At 36.9% G+C, this 18,685-nt stretch overlaps 1 protein-coding gene across 4 annotated transcripts; it reads right to left on the bottom strand.

Moving 5' to 3' along the window:
- Nucleotides 1-6,171: 6,171 nt before the first annotated feature.
- GATB (GLU-ADT subunit B) lies at nt 6,172-16,214 on the bottom strand. 4 transcript variants are annotated; one of them, XR_013255447.1, is made up of 11 exons: nt 16,083-16,214; nt 12,214-12,907; nt 11,332-11,541; nt 10,025-10,165; nt 9,195-9,398; nt 8,918-9,115; nt 7,710-7,778; nt 7,086-7,202; nt 6,878-6,979; nt 6,531-6,795; nt 6,172-6,444 (listed from the first exon to the last, which is right to left on the bottom strand). XR_013255447.1 is itself a non-coding variant. In XM_077396636.1 (10 exons), the coding sequence occupies exons 2-9, from the start codon at nt 12,847-12,849 to the stop codon at nt 6,899-6,901; spliced, it is 1,656 nt and encodes a 551-aa protein (XP_077252751.1). In that variant the 5' UTR covers nt 12,850-12,907; nt 16,083-16,214; the 3' UTR covers nt 6,463-6,795; nt 6,878-6,898. The 4 variants fall into 4 exon arrangements, 3 of the variants coding, with proteins under 3 accessions (XP_077252751.1, XP_077252753.1, XP_077252752.1); XM_077396636.1 differs by lacking the exon at nt 6,172-6,444 and having other exon boundaries at nt 6,463-6,795; XM_077396638.1 differs by lacking the exon at nt 6,172-6,444 and having other exon boundaries at nt 6,463-6,789.
- Between the last annotated feature and the right edge of the window lie 2,471 nt (nt 16,215-18,685).

The raw sequence follows: 18,685 nt of genomic DNA, 5'->3' as shown, positions 1-18,685 counted from the left end.
TTACAGGTGAGGTCGTGTCACCAATACATTAAGTAATGGAAATGTTCAAAATAAATAAGTGTTTTACTTTTGAAAATGGGTTTTCAAAGTATTTTGTAAAAAGCTTTTAATCCCGTGTTGGAAGCTTGGAAAGGTGGAAACGAATAAATAAAGTAGGGGTGCACCTTGGGCCAGGCTCAAGCCAATTTGGCGCGGGTTGGGTTGGGTGGCTTTATGGTTGGGAAAAGCCAACCTGATTTAATTTCGGACTTGAGGCCTTGGGCAACCCGATGTGACCCGAACCCAACATCCATCATTTAATTTACTTGATTTTCAAAATCTTAAGGTTATGTTTTTTTTTTTTTTTTTGGTATTTTCTTTGTTTTTGCTCTAGGTTTACCCGAACCAACCAGAGTCAACCCGACTTGATTTGGAAAAGGCGAGCTACATAGGTTTGGTTAGGATTGAGAGATTTAGAGGTGGGTTCGGTTAGGGTTGAACATCCTTGACCCAAGACTCGAGTTGGGTAATCTTCTGTTATTTTAGTGGATCTCTCTCGAATTTATCTCTATGGTTTTTTCCTTCACATTGAAGGATTTTCCACGTAAATTTGGTTTGTGGCTGCTCTTGTCATTATTCATGCTTTCTGATTCTGCATTCTACATCAGTGCTGACGTGGTGTGGTTTATTTTTCCCAGCATCTACTCAATCACGTTTGTTGGTTGCTTTAATTCTTTGATTCACACGGGAATTCCCCAACACTTTCCAACAATAAGATCATATAATGATGGGAAATGGGGCCCGCGTGATCAAAGAAAATTTGCTAGGTGAAGTAGGCCCACTTCACAACAATAAAGTTTGTCACTGGAAGCTTGTTTTCCTCCTTGCGTACGGTGAGGGGGACTTTCCACCTCCTAGTTTTCATCCGGAGCTGATCAATGATATATACACGACTTTAAAACATGAAGATAGTAGAAAGGGAATGGATATCTGCACATCTCCAATTTGATAATAACAACTCCCTTTATTTTTGCACATTTTGATCGGTTGCGTATGAATTTTTTTAGTGATTATAAATGCCTCTAGACAAATACGTACGTTGCCTCATCCAAATGTGTAAAAAATCATAGCATTGAGTTAGCAACTCCCGAAATATTTTCTGCAGGTACGATTGTAATTATTATATAGTAAAAATCAAGAGAGTGAGATTGGATTGCTCGACCAATGGACAGGATGGATCTGCAATTGAGATTAATTCCTTTGTTTACAAGCTTTATTTTACTTATTTTACGGATCAAATTCGAATCCGAATCCGAATTCGGATAGTGTATATTGTAATCGAATTCGGATATAGCCATATCCAATTCAAATTCGATCCGTTTACACCCCTACCCAATAGGTTCTAAGAATCCAAAACAAACAGGGCCTAAAAATGATGACTGATAAAGAATCTAGGGAATTGCTAGTTTGACGTGCTTTGTCTCCATTCACGAGGTGGCTGGTCTGACGTGCAACCGACCAGCCGCGAAAAGCCTTTTGCGATGGAGCTTAGCAAATCCCAAGAATCTAAATAGACATTGACCCAGACATTATAGAGAAAGATTGATTTCACAACAACAAAAAATCCTCTTCTCAAATAGTGAAACCAAAGTTTACACTAACCCAAGATCAATAACCCAAAGTAGAAGAAGAACAATGCCCAAAAGAGATGTGCTTCAATATATGAAAGAAGAGCACATCATACAAGACAAGAACACAATAAGAGAAGAAAGCTTCAATAGGAAATAGGCAAAATATGTGACAAGTTGGCCTTTGCTTCAAACACTAGCTTGCACACAAGAGGTCTTCGATGGATGTCTTGCTCGTGGAGAATCTCTATAAAAGCGAGTAAATGAGAATAGGCTTAGTCTAAGGAAAAGTAGAGAGGTAATGGCTTTGGTAAGTGGTACTGGGTATGAGAAAGTGGAATCTTTAATGCTTAGGGAATTGGTGGGTTTGGAGTTCCAAGTAGGGTTTGAATTTGAAATAGGAGGTAGTGGGAAAAGATGGAGCAAACATGTGTGACTCACACACGTGCAAGCTAGGAAAAATGACCAATATGCCCAGGGACACAAAAATACATATTTACCCTCACTGCATCTCTCAAATTAAAATAAAATAAACTAAGCTAAACAAAATGGGGTCCCAAAAAATACACTTTAAAATTTCCTTGTAAATTATTTATGGAGTGGATTCTTGTAGCAGAGATTATGCATGGACCCACAGGGGAAGGTTGACAGATAGGTATGGTGCTTTTCTAAAAGATAAAGACGTGGATCTAGATTTAGTGTAATTTTAGTGCAACAATGTGAAAGCTTTTGACAAAAATATAAGCGTAAAGAGAAGGAAAATAATTCTCATTAAGAAAGATTTATGAGTCGAAGGTTTTAAAGAAATCGTAAGTAGGCCATGGAAAGCGTGGCTCATGTTATCAAGTTGTGTCCCTTCACTAAAATACAAACAACTATGGAAGAACGATGCATCCACCACAGTACTATCTTAAAAACATAAAATAATTCAAATTGAGAGAGAGAGAGAGAGAGAGAGCAATTTTTGGGTCCTACAAAGGCGCATGGGTGGCATGTATATTAGATCAAGACCGTTGATCTTGTACAGCATCACAAGGCTAAGATAATCTTATTTGCAAATAAGGACATAAGTTTGGTGAGAGCCTCTCTGGATACCTCTAAAACATATTTGCATATAATAATCTTATATGCAAATGTTTTTTGAGGAAACTGACTTATGGTGAGCTAGCTTGCCCAATCACATGGGTCCCACATTTTGGGGAGTGATCCAAACCATTCATTTGCAAGGCCTTATCATAGATAGTCTGCCCCATCTATGTAAGGGACTTTCAAATGAATGCTTTGGATCATCCTAACAAGGTGGGCCTCCATGTGATTGGGCAAGCTAGCTCACCAACAGTTTCCTCATGTTTTTTAAACTTAAATATAATTAGGGAAATGATTTCAGAACAACTATGTTTTGATACATGAGCTCATGTATCTTGTCTTTTAGCATTTAATTATCAGGTAAGTGCTTTTTGAGGACAGTAAAAACCCATTTACAGCTCTTTAAATATAAAAGATAATGAACATGACCGTCTTGTATCAAAACATGTTTGTGTTGAAATCATTTCCCTATAATTATTTGCAAATAATGGCTGAAATAGTTTTTGTGAACACCCGAAATTTTGATACCCAAAATACCCCTACTTATAATTTCGTTCCCTTTTGAAAGGAGAGGGCGTTTTTGTCTTTTGGAAACCCATTAGGGTTAGAACTCTTAATAGAAAAACTATAAATACATTCTTTAGGGTTCTGCAGAACATATCTCCAACCCTAATCATTACTACAGCCATAGAAGAGAAAAGCGAATTGAAGGAGATGAAGATCGAGGCCAAGAAATCGGAGACGCGGATCAAGGTATGAAATTAAAACCCCGTTTATAATATGTAGATGTAATTAAAGAAAACTAAAACTAGAAACCGAAGGATTGGAAATAAGATTAAGATGCCGGAATGATATACGATAATCTAAGAGATGAATCTATAGGTTCCTAAGAGATTAAGAACGTGTTTAGAATCCTAAGAATTGAGTTTTGGGCTTATACTCTAAAAGCTTTGATTAATTTTTGGTAATTAAATATGAGGATTTTTAGCATGAAATTAGATTAGATGGATTACTTTCGTCGATATGAATCCAACGGATCCAGCCACACGCGAATCGGAGCTAAAACGAGGAAGATATAACCCATCGAAGTTTTAAAAAAATCGGGGACGAATCTGGAATTTTCGGAAAAACCTGGTCTGTGTAAGCGGGCATCCGAGGGAGGCATCTGAACGTGAAGCAAATCTGAACCCGAGAGTTGGTATTTCTAGAAAATTTCAGAGGCGTCCGAACGCAGGAATTTGTAAAAACTTTGGAAATTCATAACTAATTCGTTTCTTGTCCGTTTTTAACACTCATGCACTCTACGGACATGCCGGAAACGAGTTCTTTCTGTTAATAATAGTCTCAAGAAGTTTTGAAAACTTAAAAAAAAAACAATAATTCCAAAAATAGTCAAAATGAACCGTAGGACTGATATTAATAATGAAACGTATGGGGAATGTTCCTAATATTGATTGCAGGTAACCAAGGTGAACTTTGAAAAGGATTCGAACTACAATCGAGTTGAGTAATAAGGAACTATACTAATGGGTTATTCCAAACCCTTTTTGACAATATTCTTATTGTTCACATACTTTACTGTTTGAAAACCAATTTAGCTTATTGATTATTGCTCTCTATTGAACATTGAAATTCATGATACCTTATAGATTGAGACTGTACACCCATTATGAATCTTTTTGAACCACATGCTATTGAATACCTAACCCTTCTGAATATCGAATCGGTTTTCTTGAGATGCTAGTTTATTTTTGGACCCTTAGCCACTGGGGGAATGCATAATACCTTTGGCACTTAGATACCACTGGCCAGTGTAATTACTGTCATATAGTAGACAGATATCGAATCAATAAACATTGCACTATCGATGTCTCAAGAAACTCTGACCTATCGAATTTGACACCCATATCGAATATTGAAATTGAATGATGCCTTATTTCTGAAATTGATGCCCATCGAACTACTAATTATTGTTATCATTGAATGCATTATTGCCAATTGACTATTGTTGTCTTTGAAGCCATATCTGTTAGTGAAGTTTCTTATTATCTCACATGAGCGCATTTAGCTCACCCTTATTTAATAGTTTCAGATCATGCGGAGTGTTTCAAGCTTGAGGTTGGAGCGGAACGGTAGACTTCTGGATGTTCCAGTTATTTGCTTTATTTACATATTTAGTGAGTATTTGCTTTTAGTAAGCATTGGATAGACATAGATTTATTTTATTTCAGTATTTGGGTTGAGAGGAGACTGAATTTGATGTAATAGACTAGACATATGTTGGTTGGATAGTTTATGAATGATTAAGAATTATGGATTTTAATTTATTATGGATTGAGCATGGTTCTATTTTATCGTTAGCCTTGCATGCTTGTGAAGGCAACTTTACAGGTATGTGGCGATGTCGCACCTCTAAACCTTGTAATTGTAAATTAATATGTTTGTGAGTGGCTTAGAGCGTGACAGTTTTAGAGATGATATAGTTAATGGCTTCCAAAGAGGCCTTATGACACATTTGTCAATAGGATTAAATTACAATTGGGGGCATGTTTCGCTACCATGAATTTATTTTTTTCATGATAAATTAGTTTCTCAAATGGTGAGAGAGGGGCAGGAAGAGTTGAAGAAGAGAAACTCAAGAGGGCACGGATGAGTAGAAAGTGAGAAGTGACTAAAAAGCAAGGAAAAAATCAATCACATTTTGGGTGGAGTTTGTTTTTTGTTTCCTGGTTTTTCAGGCTTTTCTTACCCTCTCCTCACTCAATCCCTCTCGTGCCTATCCCTCTCCAACACTCCCTCACCATTGAGTAACCTAATATTCCAAGAAAAATAATTCACGGTAGCCACACATGCCCTTAGATTCTGTTTCTTTCAACGTGTAAAACAAATTTAACGCCACATAAAACAAATTTTATGCCCCCCATTCATAATACGAAAGAAACAGAGCCTTATTTGCAAATATGAAATAATTTTTGTGGCATCCAGTAGCTCCTTGATGCTGGCTTTACATTGGGCAAAATATCTGTTAATTCTTCAACACGCTATGCCATAGGGACATTGATATCCAAATAGGGTTTAGAAGAGCATTTGGTCCATCTCCTTGTTCACATGATTTAATTATTTCATGGTGGGTGTGTTTCTTCAGGATTTCTTCAAAGCGGCCATACCCATGTAAGAAGCTACTTGATTGCAGCACTCCATTGAAGATACTGTTTCAAATAGCTCTGAACCTTAAAAATAGGGACATGATTTTTTAGCCCCCCTGTGGGATTATGCGCCCCCCTTTTAACATGAATTGTGGGCCACTTTTAACTCTTTTTGACGTCAAATCACGTTACAAAAGAGGCGCATAATCCTACATGGGGGCGAAAAAATCATCTCCCTAAAAATAAGGTAAATATTTCAGGGTTTTATCACCCAGAGGATCATTGTTTTGAGCCCCATCCACATAAGCCAAGACCCATATTGCAAGACGATCTTGACCACCCAATTCTATCTCAAGTGAATCTCATCACCTCGATTGAAACTTTGATTATTGTAGTTCTTACACTAATCTCTACAGAAGCTCCAATAACTTAACAAACAATCCGACCATCCCTCTTGCCATTGAATAAAAATATGAAGGAACATACATATAATGCAAAGGTAATAGAGTGGGAGATGAGCTAGTCCATGAGAGCATAGAAACAGTAAATCTCCACAAAAGCATCCACAAAAGCCCTGCCTTCAGTTCAGTGAAGGCTGTGATGCCCTGTCAAAAGAAATGCAAAATAATAATAATAATAATAATAATAATAATAATAAAGATCCAATTAAATAACCTAGTATGAGGTGCACCTTTTTCTTCACTTTTATCGCTGTTTTTAATATGACATGCAACCGCAAGGTTGTGTGATACAGAGCACCATCTAACTGATTTGGACGTTCGAGCCCAAATTGTTTCAAAGATAACAAAAAATAATGGGCAGTAAAACCAAATCAAATGAATCATAATATACAGACCAAACCAACATCTCTGCTCCTCCAAAGGGTTGTTGAAGACTTAATGTGTACAGTCAAAAGCCCGATTCAACCGAATTGCGAACTAGATGTGATCCTTCATCTGGGTATGGATATAAGATTGGAGTTACAAATCCAAAAAGAGCAAAACAAATTCACTATGAAAAAGAAAAATAGAAATTAACCTTTGCCCATGTCCAAATTGATCAGCTTTTGGCATTCAATTTCTCTGAAAGGATCTTGTTTAGAAGTACTGGGTTTGCCTTACCTTTTGATTTTTTCATTACCTGAATGTACATAACAGCCACCTTTAATCATCATAAAAGTGTAACACATTGCAGAATAACTCGTCAAGGAATTAGAAAATGGCTTCTGATCATATAAATTTCGTACCTGGCCAGCAAAAAAACCTTGTAACTTAGTTTTGCCTCCGCGGTATTGTTGGAGCTGCTTTGGATTCTCTTCGAGCACTATGTTTACCATTTCTTCGATCACAAAGGGATCTAAAATCTGTTGCTTACCAATGATATGAAAATTCACTTTATCATCTAATTGCAGAAATATAATGTTCTATAAATATAATTAGGAATACAAAATTTATCAATTTTTTAGATTATAAAGAGCAACCGTATTCTTGTGGATAAGGAATTGATCCCTTATTCAAACGCATTTGAAGAACTTCCATTGAGATTGCCAAAGAGCGGGTGTTGATAAGGAATCTTTATGCATTGGAAATTCGAAGGGTTGCATATGCATGTGCATATATCCAGCGGCTTCTGATGACCACGGTATGTAATTTATTTATTTTTAAATGTGTAACTTTTGTTAATGTATATGCATAAAGCTTTTCAGTGCTTTGGGAAAATGTACAACACTAAGTGTAAATATGTTCATCTTTAATGAACACTATGTTGTATGTAGAATTATAGAGATCCAATATAACAGTTGTTGATGCTTACTTGATTCAAAATAAAAAATTGTCTGTAGAGATTCTTTCTATAATGTAAAATGACTTGCCTGAACCAAATCCTTTTCTTCTATCAATGCTTTAACAGTTCCTCCTTTTGATATAAGCTCGAAAAGTATCTGCAGATGTTAAGAGAAAAGGCTTAAAAATGACCATAAAGCCAAAACTTTATCCTCTGCAGTCAGACTTAAATTTACACTTCCTGCTTAAGAATTTCTGATTTCCTTTGGCATGATGCAATGGAGCAACAATTTTTAAAATTTTGGTGTCATAATTGGAACCTAGTAAATAATTTTCGCAGAGAACCTAGTCCCAAATTTCCTGGAATCACAAAACTTTACAGTAACTGTAAAACTTGGCTGAGGCAATAATCAACACAACAAGGTCAGTCGTCTAGTCAGTGATTTCATGGTAAAATTGGCACTTCGGCTTTAAGACCCTTAATTACCATAAGGAGTTATCTTGTTATCCTCTTCTCCTGTGTCTAAATTTTTTTATCTTCTTCCCTTGGTCTATTGTAAAATTTATTAACACATAAAGGTAATTAATAATTTTCTGAAGTCAGTTTATAAAAACATTCATCATGTTTTAGGATTTCCCATCAACTTATCTACACAGCCAGCTTCCAAAATAAGACAGGACAATTTCTGGCCCCTGGGTTGATTGTAAGTAGTGTTTAAAACTTGAACTCAAACAAGAACTCAACAAAAAAAAGAGGAGTCAACTCAGTGGAGTTAGTGATTGACACAGTCAGCTTTTCTTTAACTCGTGTAATTTAAAGGAGTTTTTGATTGACTTGGTAGGGAAAAACTCGGACTTGGATGAGAGCTAAGAAGGAAAACCCCACTCAACTTGGGCAATTCGACGATTGACTCGGGGATTTCAAAACAGTAATTGTAAGTTTTTGGACATTGTTGATGGATTTACTGCAATTATAAATACCACTAGAATTAGTGAAAATATAAAAAGAAAAAAATATTGCCACAATAAAATTGCATTAGAAAACAACCAAGTGGTAAAGATTAAGCCCAGTAAATCTGTAAAACAAAAAAAAAAACAAATGTAAAGATAAATCTTTGGCATTGATAAAAGGGTAAATTTTACATGAGAAAGAATAACTTAAGGAACATGAGTTTGATATTTTTATTTTTAAAGAACAAAAGTTTGACATAAATGAGAAAATACAAAAATAATGATGCTGCTGAAATCCAAACAAAATGTAACTTGTAAGTAGAAGTTCCATCAGCAAAGAATTTACCTCTTTACCAATCTTTCCACTAATCGTTCCATTTTTTATGGAAATTATTAGTGCAGCCAGTTCTTGAGGCGTAAGTTTAATCTCATTTATTGTTATTTTTTCATTTTTTAAATAGGCGGCAATATCACCCATAATCCAATTGGCTGCTAGCTTCACATCAGCGCCCTCTTCAACAGCCACATCAAAAAAAATTGCAACCTGATACATTTAATCGAGGTTAAAAACCAGCCATAATATTAAAAAAAGATTGGAGCTATTTTAAAGAAATAGCACTTACACTTATGTCGTTGGTAAGAAAGAGAACATCTTGCATGCTGAGGCCCATTTTCTCATAGCGTCTCCGCTTTCCTTCTGGAAGTTCTGGTAGGGAAGAACGGATAATGTCAACATATTCATTTGTGAAGACCACTTTAGGAAGGTCTGGTTCTGGAAAATATCGATAATCGGCAAGCCCTTCCTTTTTCCTCATAGTAACCGTTTTCTAGAGCAAACAAGCAGGTAAATTTTAAAAGTGATGAATATGGCAAGAACTAATGACCACGGAAACACAACCGAAAAAGTTATAAAGATAAAACCATGGTTTTAAATTTCCACCGACACCGACATGAAATGACCGAAATGTTTCTGTTTCCATCCCCACCGAAATGACTGAAATGCATAAACCAAAATTGTAAGTGTGATAGTTGTATACTATATTAGTATGTATCATAAAATTATATTTATACAAAGTGAATGCAAAATGTGGTGTGTGCATTATTTATAAATATTTATATGAATTACAAGTGAAATTTGTCAGGTACTAAATTGTTTGACATGCGTGACAGTGCATGCCATTCGGTGTTTGATGTTTTTAAACCATTATGGATGGTTGTCTTGCTTATATGATGATTCTAAGTGTGTATTTGTGTTTATTCTAGCCTTTCCTGAAGTTTCAACTTTTTTTCATCTTTAAATTCTATCATTTGCATATGTTTTCATACGTTTCCTTGATTTTATAGGATTTCCATCGAAATTTCCAAACGAAACAGAAACATTTCCATTTCCGTGGGTCCGAAATCGAAACCAAAACCGAAATTTAAAACCTTAGATAAAACATGCAGTCTATACCTGGGCACCTTCCTCCCAAAGCCGAGTTTCCTGAACAATTTGATCAACTTGGCCTTGACTATGGAGTAGAACCTGCCTTGAGATCTCAAAATCAATTGCCCTGTGCATTGCAGAAAATGAATTCATGTTCTTTATCTCAACCTGCCAGTAAGAAGGAGAAGAAATGAGCAAGTAAATAGGTTTCTCATAAATAATTATCTACTTCAATGAAGTTCAATAAATCCAAGTAGAGGAAACAGTGGAAAATGGCCATTTTTATTATGGAAAAAGAGTAGAAGGGTTTCACGAGACACCGTTTAATTTTTATCCTCCTTATGACGTTTTTTTCGGCATATGTTTGTTGAGCTTAACTGATTCAGTCTTATTCAGCAATTAACAACTCGGATCTTTACATACACCACATTTTTACAGGTAAAAACTCCCAAGTAGTAAATGGGTAGAAAAGGGGCATCTCGTCTAAAAGATTAAAACGGAAAAAGAGCACAGAAAAAAAAAAGTTATTGACTTCATGGATTTGAAGATGCAATATCATCATAAGTCAGATATCAGGTACTATGTTCCTCCATGCTTTTCCAAAGAGAAAAATAAGGGTACCTTTTTCTCTCAACATCTTACACAACCCTAATTGTTCTTACAACAACCCACCCATGCCACCTAAAATGTACGGTCTTAAATTTCCACCGAAAAGCGACGGGAAACAACCGAATGTTTCCATTTCCATCCCCACCAAAAAGCATACCAAAATCGAAATGCATATCGAAACCAAAATTGTAAGTGTATTAGCAGTATAATATGCTAGTATGTGTTACTTAATAATATTTATAAGAATTGCATGTGAATTGTGGTACATGTATTATGGATAAATAATTATATGAATTACATGTGAAACGTGGTATGTACTGAATTATCAGAAAAGCATGACGGCACATGTCACTAGGTGTTAGCTATTGTTAATTATGGGTAGTTTTTTGCTTATGTGATGTTTTTTGGATGTGCATTTGTGCTTATTCTAGCAGTTCCTGGAGTTTCATCTGAAGTATACATTATTTGTATATGTTTCCATGGGTTTCCACGATTATACAGGATTTCCACCAAAATTTCCATCCAAATGAAATGTTTCCATTTTCCATCCCAAGCGAAATGCATATCGAAATTGAAACCTGAAACCTTGTTAAAAGTTCATAAAATCAAAATATAATCCCCAAGATACTACAATTCAACATTAGATACACTTTGATTTGAAAACATACTTTACCAAGTACTTGTTTCGCAAAAGCATTCCAGTTAAGTAATCAAAATTAAGTTACCTTTGTCCCAAACTCTGACTGCCCCACTGGTCGAACTGAAACATTCACATCACAACGAAGTGAGCCCTCTTGCATGTTACCATTGCTCACTCCCAAATATCGAACCAACCTCTGTATCTCGGCTGCATATTCAGCAGCCTCAAGACCACTTCTCATATCGGGCTCAGAAACAATCTCAAGCAATGGAACCCCTGCTCGATTCAAGTCCACCTGCAAAAGTATACGCAAGTCAACAAGGACACGAAACATCAATGCTAGTTCCGAAAAAAATAACCATATTACAAAAAAAAGAAGAAAAATAACAAAAAAGTAACACTTAAAAAAACAAGTCTTAAACAAATCAGTGAAAGCAACAAAACCAAACATCCTCAACCAGAACGAGCCACTTTAAACCCATCATACAACATAAAGAAAAAAGAAGAAGAAAAAGATAGGAAAGGGAATGACCATACATCATGTGTCCTAATAACAAGTATTCTCGGCAAGGGAAAATCACGGGATATATTAATTTTTTTTATTTTTTCGGGTTTATCTCGGGAAAAACAATAAAAATAAAACTATATATATATATATATATATATATATATATATATATATATATAATTTAAGAAAAAAATATATAATTAAAATATCATAAAAATATTGGGATAATATCGTGATATTATCGCGATAATTATGATAAAAATGAAAATATATCTATTTTTTTAAAATGTCTGGATTATTTCGAGATTTTGTCGTTTTATCAAAATGTAGTGATAAAAATGCTATATTTTCAAAATATTGGAGATATTTATGACAGAGGTTTAAGTTACCACACTTAAATAATAAATTAGAAAAAGAGGCATATACATGAGCAATAAATAAAAGGGCAATAGGAATTACCTGGGAGTAACTCCCAGTTTCCGAGTGAAGCAACTTCCCTGCATCTTCTTCCATGTGAACCCTAGTTATCCCAAACCTCCTATGTCCACCACCAAACTCTGTTGGAAGATCGAAATCAATAAAACCAGCGGTTGCTATAGGGATATCAAATTGTGATATTTGGTAACCCTTCGGGAGGTCGGGATAAAAGTACTGCTTCCTATCAAATTTGGAGTTCATAGACAAGGTGCAATTGAGTGCAAGACCCAACTTCACAGCAAATTCAATCACTTTTGAGTTCAGAACAGGTAGTGCACCAGGGAGTCCCATACAGATAGGACAAATAGTTGTGTTGGGTTGCGACCCATAGAGGTAATGGCAGCCGCAAAAGGCCTTGGTGAGGGTGGATAGCTGGACATGTGTTTCTATACCAATGACTGTTTCGTATTCATCAAAGCTTTTTTCATGTCTTTTGGTTGGGTTTTGTAGGGTTGCTCCATGTGCTTTGATAGATGTTTGTGGTTTCTTGTCGGTTGCTAAGGATTTTGTAAATGGGGGTTTCATGGTGCAGAAAAAACCACATCTTTTGGTAAAAAGAGCAGATGGGTAGAGGAAAAGAGTGCTGGTTTTTATCCCTTTAAAGCATATGGAAGCCATGGTTGGTCCTATGTGGATGATGGATCATGAAAGAGCTTTGTCTACACAGGTTCAACAACTGTAACAGCAGATAAAAAATGATAAAATAAAAATCCACAAAATAAAAATATAAAGCTGAATTAAATCATAAACATGGAACTGTTCAGTAAGTAGAGAGCTCAACCATAAAAGCATTGAAGCACTACAAAAATAAATCATACAGAAATTTAAAATACAAAGGAAAAAGGCAAAAATAATGGTGTGTATTCAACTGAACTCTTCATCCACCATATACCCACTTCAACCAACCTGCTCTTATTCTATGGTTAACATTCTCTTCAATCTCTCCTTCCTTATGTAGAATTGAACCAAGATAGCGAAAGATATCCCTCTTAGGTACCTCATGTCCAGTCATATTTACTACACCCTCGTCTCGCCTCCTTACATTGCTAAAGTTGCATTCCATATATTCTGTCTTAGTCCTACTAAGTCTTAAAACCTTTGGATTCCAAAGTAGTTCTCCATAACTCTAACTTAGCATTTACTCCTGCTTTGGTTTCGTTGATTAATACTATGTCATCTGCAAATAACATACACCACGGCCCCTCATCCTAGATACCCTCCATAAGCTCATCCATAACCAGCGTAAAAAGATGAGGGCTTAGAGCTGATCCTTGGTGCAGTCCTATTGTAATTGGAAACTCACTAGACGTGCCATCCGTGGTTCTGACACTAGCTACTGCTCCATCGTACATATCCTTAATCACATCAACATATTTAGTAGGCACTTTTTTCCTTTCAAGGACCCACCACAGAACACTCCCGGGAACCCTATCATACGCTTTCTCCAAATCAATGAAAACCATATGAAAGTCCTTTTCATTTTCTCTAAATCTCTCCATTAACCGCCCAATCAAGAAGATAGCTTCCATAATCGATTGTCCAGGCATGAAGCCAAACTGATTTTCTGACACCTTAGTCTCTTGTCTTAGTCTATGCTCAATTACCCTCTCCCAAAGCTTCATGGTGTGACTCATTAGCTTAATTCCCCGGTAATTGGTGCAACTCTGAATGTCCCCTTTATTCTTATAAATAGGTACTAATGTACTCTTCCTCCACTCATCAAGCATCTAAATTTCATAGAAGAGTGGCAAAGTTTACAGACGGCTGCCAACCTGACGCCAACCCTCCTCCTTTATCCTGGCTTGTCCTTTATCCTAGCTTGGGATAGGCTGTGAATAACACAGGCGGAGTGTGGAAATAAGCAACCAAATTAACCAAATTTACCTATGGGAAATGATTTCTGCGCTCTAGTGTTTTGATAAACATGCACTCCACTTGTTTGTCGTGGAGTATTTAAAGGGATGTCAGAGGATATTACGGTTCTCAAAAAGCTCTTAAAACCCTTTAAATACTACACGACAAACAAGTGAGCGCATGTTTATCAAAACATTGGAGCGCTGAAATCATTTCCCTAACCTATATGTAAAATTTGAGCTTGGAAATAACTCAGAAGAGTCACTTCTTAACGTTGTTAAAGCAGAATGCTAAAGAAAATTAATAGGCAACAATATTAACCTATATATTTTTCAATTGATATGGAAAAATTGTTCCAATTCAGTAATCAGATAATTCTTTCTTCATAAAATGTAGGATTTATTATTATTTAATTTTTTGGAGAGAGGGGGGGTGTAAGCTGGGATTGAACCTCCGACTTCCAAGCTGAAGAACAAAGACTTGACCGTTGAGCTAGAGGCTCAATCCTTGGAATGTAGGATTTCGTCTAAAAATATTAAGTAGGAGTGTAGGACCTAATGAGTCTCAGAGAGACACCATGATATAACTTGTTCAAGCTTAGAATTTGAACAAAAAAATTAAGATCAGCATATATGAATCATCCACACCAGCGTCTATTATGTTTTCATAAACTTCGCACATATCTTGTCAGGCTAGTTAGCTTATGAGCATGAAATTCAGTTCATGGAAACTTAATTGTTTAGGAATTACAATATTCTTTAACTGTACTCAGGCACCTGCTAAGAATTTGTTCCCATGTTCAACTGTTTATAAATCCATATTGAGTCTACGATTTGATGTTTTCTACAGCAAATTGCTTGGCCATTGTTAAAATCTTATGTCCTGTTCTCAATACAGATATTCAGTTCTACTGAAATGGTGCTTCTCATCAATGGACTTTTAACATTGTGTATATGTAAGCAGCACATATACACGATGTTATGTGCTGCTCACCCAATGACAGAAAATCAATAGAAAGATTGTTGCATATAAAAGAATGGAATGTTATCAATAAATTAAAAAAATCAACAGAAAACCACCATAACATTAATGCAATACCAAACTTAAAATTAAAAATCCATTTAAATGATTCTAATCTTCTAAACCAAAGCCTTAAAACAACAAACCTATCACCCTCCTTAAAATTGCTGAAAAAAGCCCTCTTTTCATCGATAAAAGCATTGCAGCTCACCCACATCTAGTCATCTTGAAACGGAAATTTTGGTTTTGTGCTATGATTTTTCTTCTTTTTTTCAGGCATTTTTGGGAGGAGGGGTCGTTTTGGGTTTTTCTGGTTCTCAAGGAAGCTGTGATTTTCAATGGTTTTGCGCAGGGCTGGTGGGTTTTTGGTGACGAATGTCTTCTTTAGAGGAAAAGGTAGGGCTTTCAGCAGTTTTGGTAAGACAGGCGATTTTCGTTCGTGCAGTATTTAGGCAAAAGGTGGGATCTTTCAGTGGTATTTAATCGCGACTCGTGACTGCTTGTTTTAGAATTTAATTTTCAGGAAAAAAATTGTTTTTTTTTCCAGGGGAGATTTTGGGTGTGTGTTGCTTTTGTATGTAAAGCTTAAACTTTCAGCAGTAGTAAGTTGGATGGTAGTTTTCAGGTAATTGTGAGAGTTTTCAACAGTTCTAGATAAGATTGTGGATTTAAGATATTATACTAAGCAAGGGCGGTAATTTTTTTTTCAGCAGTAATAAGGAGAATTATTGGTTTGGAAATGTGATTCTTAGGCAAAGGTACGGTTTTTATAAGGTTTTGATGTGAGATGGTGGTTCTGGAATGTGATTTTGCAGACGAAGATGAAGTCACTGAGCTGTTTAGGAATTGGTGGCTGCCTCGTTTTAGCTCTTGTTGCAGAGCTGTAATACTTACTGTGGTAGTGGGGCGGATAGGGAAAATATTGGGGAAAAAATATCAGCGTATTAAAAAAAAAACCACTGAGAGAGAGCGCTTACCTGAGAGGAGAGGACAGGGGAGGATTTGGAAGAGGGGAGAGGGTAAGACAGAGTCGATGGGATATAGCCACGTAGGAATAAGGGAGAGGGAGGATTTGGGTTTGTAAGTGGGGTTTAGTCGTACGGGATTTTAATGTGCGGACTTTAATATGCGAACTTTGACAAAATGTCCCTGACTCTTTCGGGACTTGAACTTGAATGTGCGGACACTTAGGACTCTGGAGACTTCAACATGGACTGTTATGCATTTATAATAGAACTGACCGATTAGATTTCCACTATTCAAAAAGACAACTGATATTGGACAACTCGGCAACCATTGAAACTGAGAGTAAAGTCAAACTTGTCATAGAAATTTTGGAAACAAGTTGGCAGCAAATTTTAGAGATTTTTCAAGAGGCCTTATGTGCTATTCTCTGAAATTTATCAAGTAACCAAAACACAAACAGGCCTAGGGAGTTATGGCAGTATGTTAAGAGCGAAAAACACATATCCCAATCTAATTCCACCATAGCTATGGTTTTGACAATTATTCAAACATATTGCGTTCTCGGATTTAAATTTTAGCCTCTGCAATTGAAATCTAAATCCTTAGGACTCAATTCCCCAAACTAGTCAAGCTGAACCAAGTATTTAAATAGCCAACTGGATAGTATAACTTGGATTAGCCTTCTACTTAAAATCCTTAGGGCTCAATTCACAAGACTTTGAGCGAACATCTAAGATGTACTCCATTTCCATTAATGAAAAGGCCTGAAACACCAACTTGAACTAAAGCAGTCGTTTCTATGCACAGAACACCTAATTTAGGTCCTTCAATTGCTAGAAATGGTGAGAAAAATGACTTCGAGAGTACTAAGCAGATGGGAATCCAATTCAACCAGAGCATAGAAGTGGACTTTGCATAGGATTCTTTAAAGAAAAAGACAAGATGAATGAGAAAAGGCAATTTTGGAAGAGCATTGCTCAGAAAACCCTACCCCATCGTGGAAAACCGGAAAACAGGAGAAGGATGGGCTGGAACGGAGGTTTTGGGTTTCAGAGAGAGAGAGAGGAAAGGGGTTTGGTTGGGGTTTTATATACAAATACAGAAAAGGGGGTTTCGAGTTTAGAGGTAAGGGAAGAGAAAGGGATGGTGCTGGGTTTCAGAGAAGGAAAGAGAAAGGGATGGTGCTGGGTTTCAGAGAAGGAAAGAGAAAGGGTTTGGGGTTTCAGAAATGAAAGTTCGTCTTCTCTAGTGAGGCCATGAACGAAACCAATCTGATTGGTCTTTGATGAATGAAAAGGTAAAAATGAGAGATGGAGAAGGAAAAATGACAAGGATGGGGATGGAAAAAAATGAATGAGAGAGAGAGAGAGAGCAGCATACCTCATAATCCCTTTCTATGGTTCTTTTTCCGTGATACACGATGAGAAGGCATGGACTTCAAGTTTCACCTCGGTAGGCTGAACATTGAATGAGGTTTTTTTTCTTATAAGCGGGGTACTTCAAGTTCGCGCGCCCGGGGAAAGGTCGTGACATCACAAAATTTCTACTAAAGGTGCATTTCATAGTTCCCCAAAAAAAGCGCCTACGACTAACGGCGGATTTCAAGAATCCGCCAAATACCCCCTAAATCCGCCCCCAATAACCCCCCCTAAATAATCTGTTTTGAAACAGATTTCCAAATTTAAATCCCTCTTAGCATTTAGGGCCCGGTTGGATGCTGAGAAGATTTTGATTTGGAATTCTCACATTCACAGGGCGCTGATATCCTCTCCCCCCCCCCCAGGCTATTCCCTTACCCCCTTGACGGCTGGGTAACGTTAAACGTTAGGATTTAACGTACATGTCACTCCCCCCCGCCATTTGACCTCTCTCTCTCTCTCTCTCTCTCTCTCTCTCCACACACACACAAAGGGAACAGTTGGTGGGCCCAACAGAAACCGTTGGTGGAATGGTGGGCCCATCTTTGAACAACGTAGGCCCCGCCCATACCACACCATAGGATAATCCAAACCGACCATTTGATGGGCCATAAACGTAAATAGGTTGCGTCCCAAAATATCATTTCTATAGGTTGATCCTAGCCCTCCGATCTAAATAGAAACTACATCTTATGCAACCCCTATGATTGTAGGGTTGTGATCATCCTATGGAAATGATTTTTAGGGCACAACCTATTTACATTATGGCCCATCAAATGAATGGTTTGGATCATTCTATGGAGTTGGTCGTAAAGTAACAATAAGGCCCGTCCACAACATAGGACGATCCAAGCCGTCCATGGTTTGGATAATTCCATGGAGTTGGTCATACAGTAACATTAAGGCCCAATCGTAGGCCCCACCGATATTTTTTCAAATTGAAGCGTACCGTCCACAACATAGGATGATCCAAGCCGTCCATGGTTTGGATCATCCTACGGTGTGGTTCGTACAGTAACATTAAGGCCCAATTTAGGCCCCACCCATATTTTTGAAAATGGAGTGTACCGTCCAGACCATAAGGTGATCCAAGCCGTCCATTTGATGGGCCATAACATAAATGGGTTGTGCCCCCAGAAGGGTTGCCCCATCAAATGGATGGTTTGGATCATCCTGTGGTCGTACAGCAACATTAA

The sequence above is a fragment of the Tasmannia lanceolata genome, unplaced genomic scaffold (assembly GCF_043159265.1).
Source record: "Tasmannia lanceolata isolate RefF3 unplaced genomic scaffold, GAP_Taslan_0.1 ptg000015l, whole genome shotgun sequence".
NCBI classification, from domain to species: Eukaryota; Viridiplantae; Streptophyta; class Magnoliopsida; order Canellales; family Winteraceae; genus Tasmannia; species Tasmannia lanceolata.
This window is presented reverse-complemented; position numbering and strand designations above follow the sequence as displayed.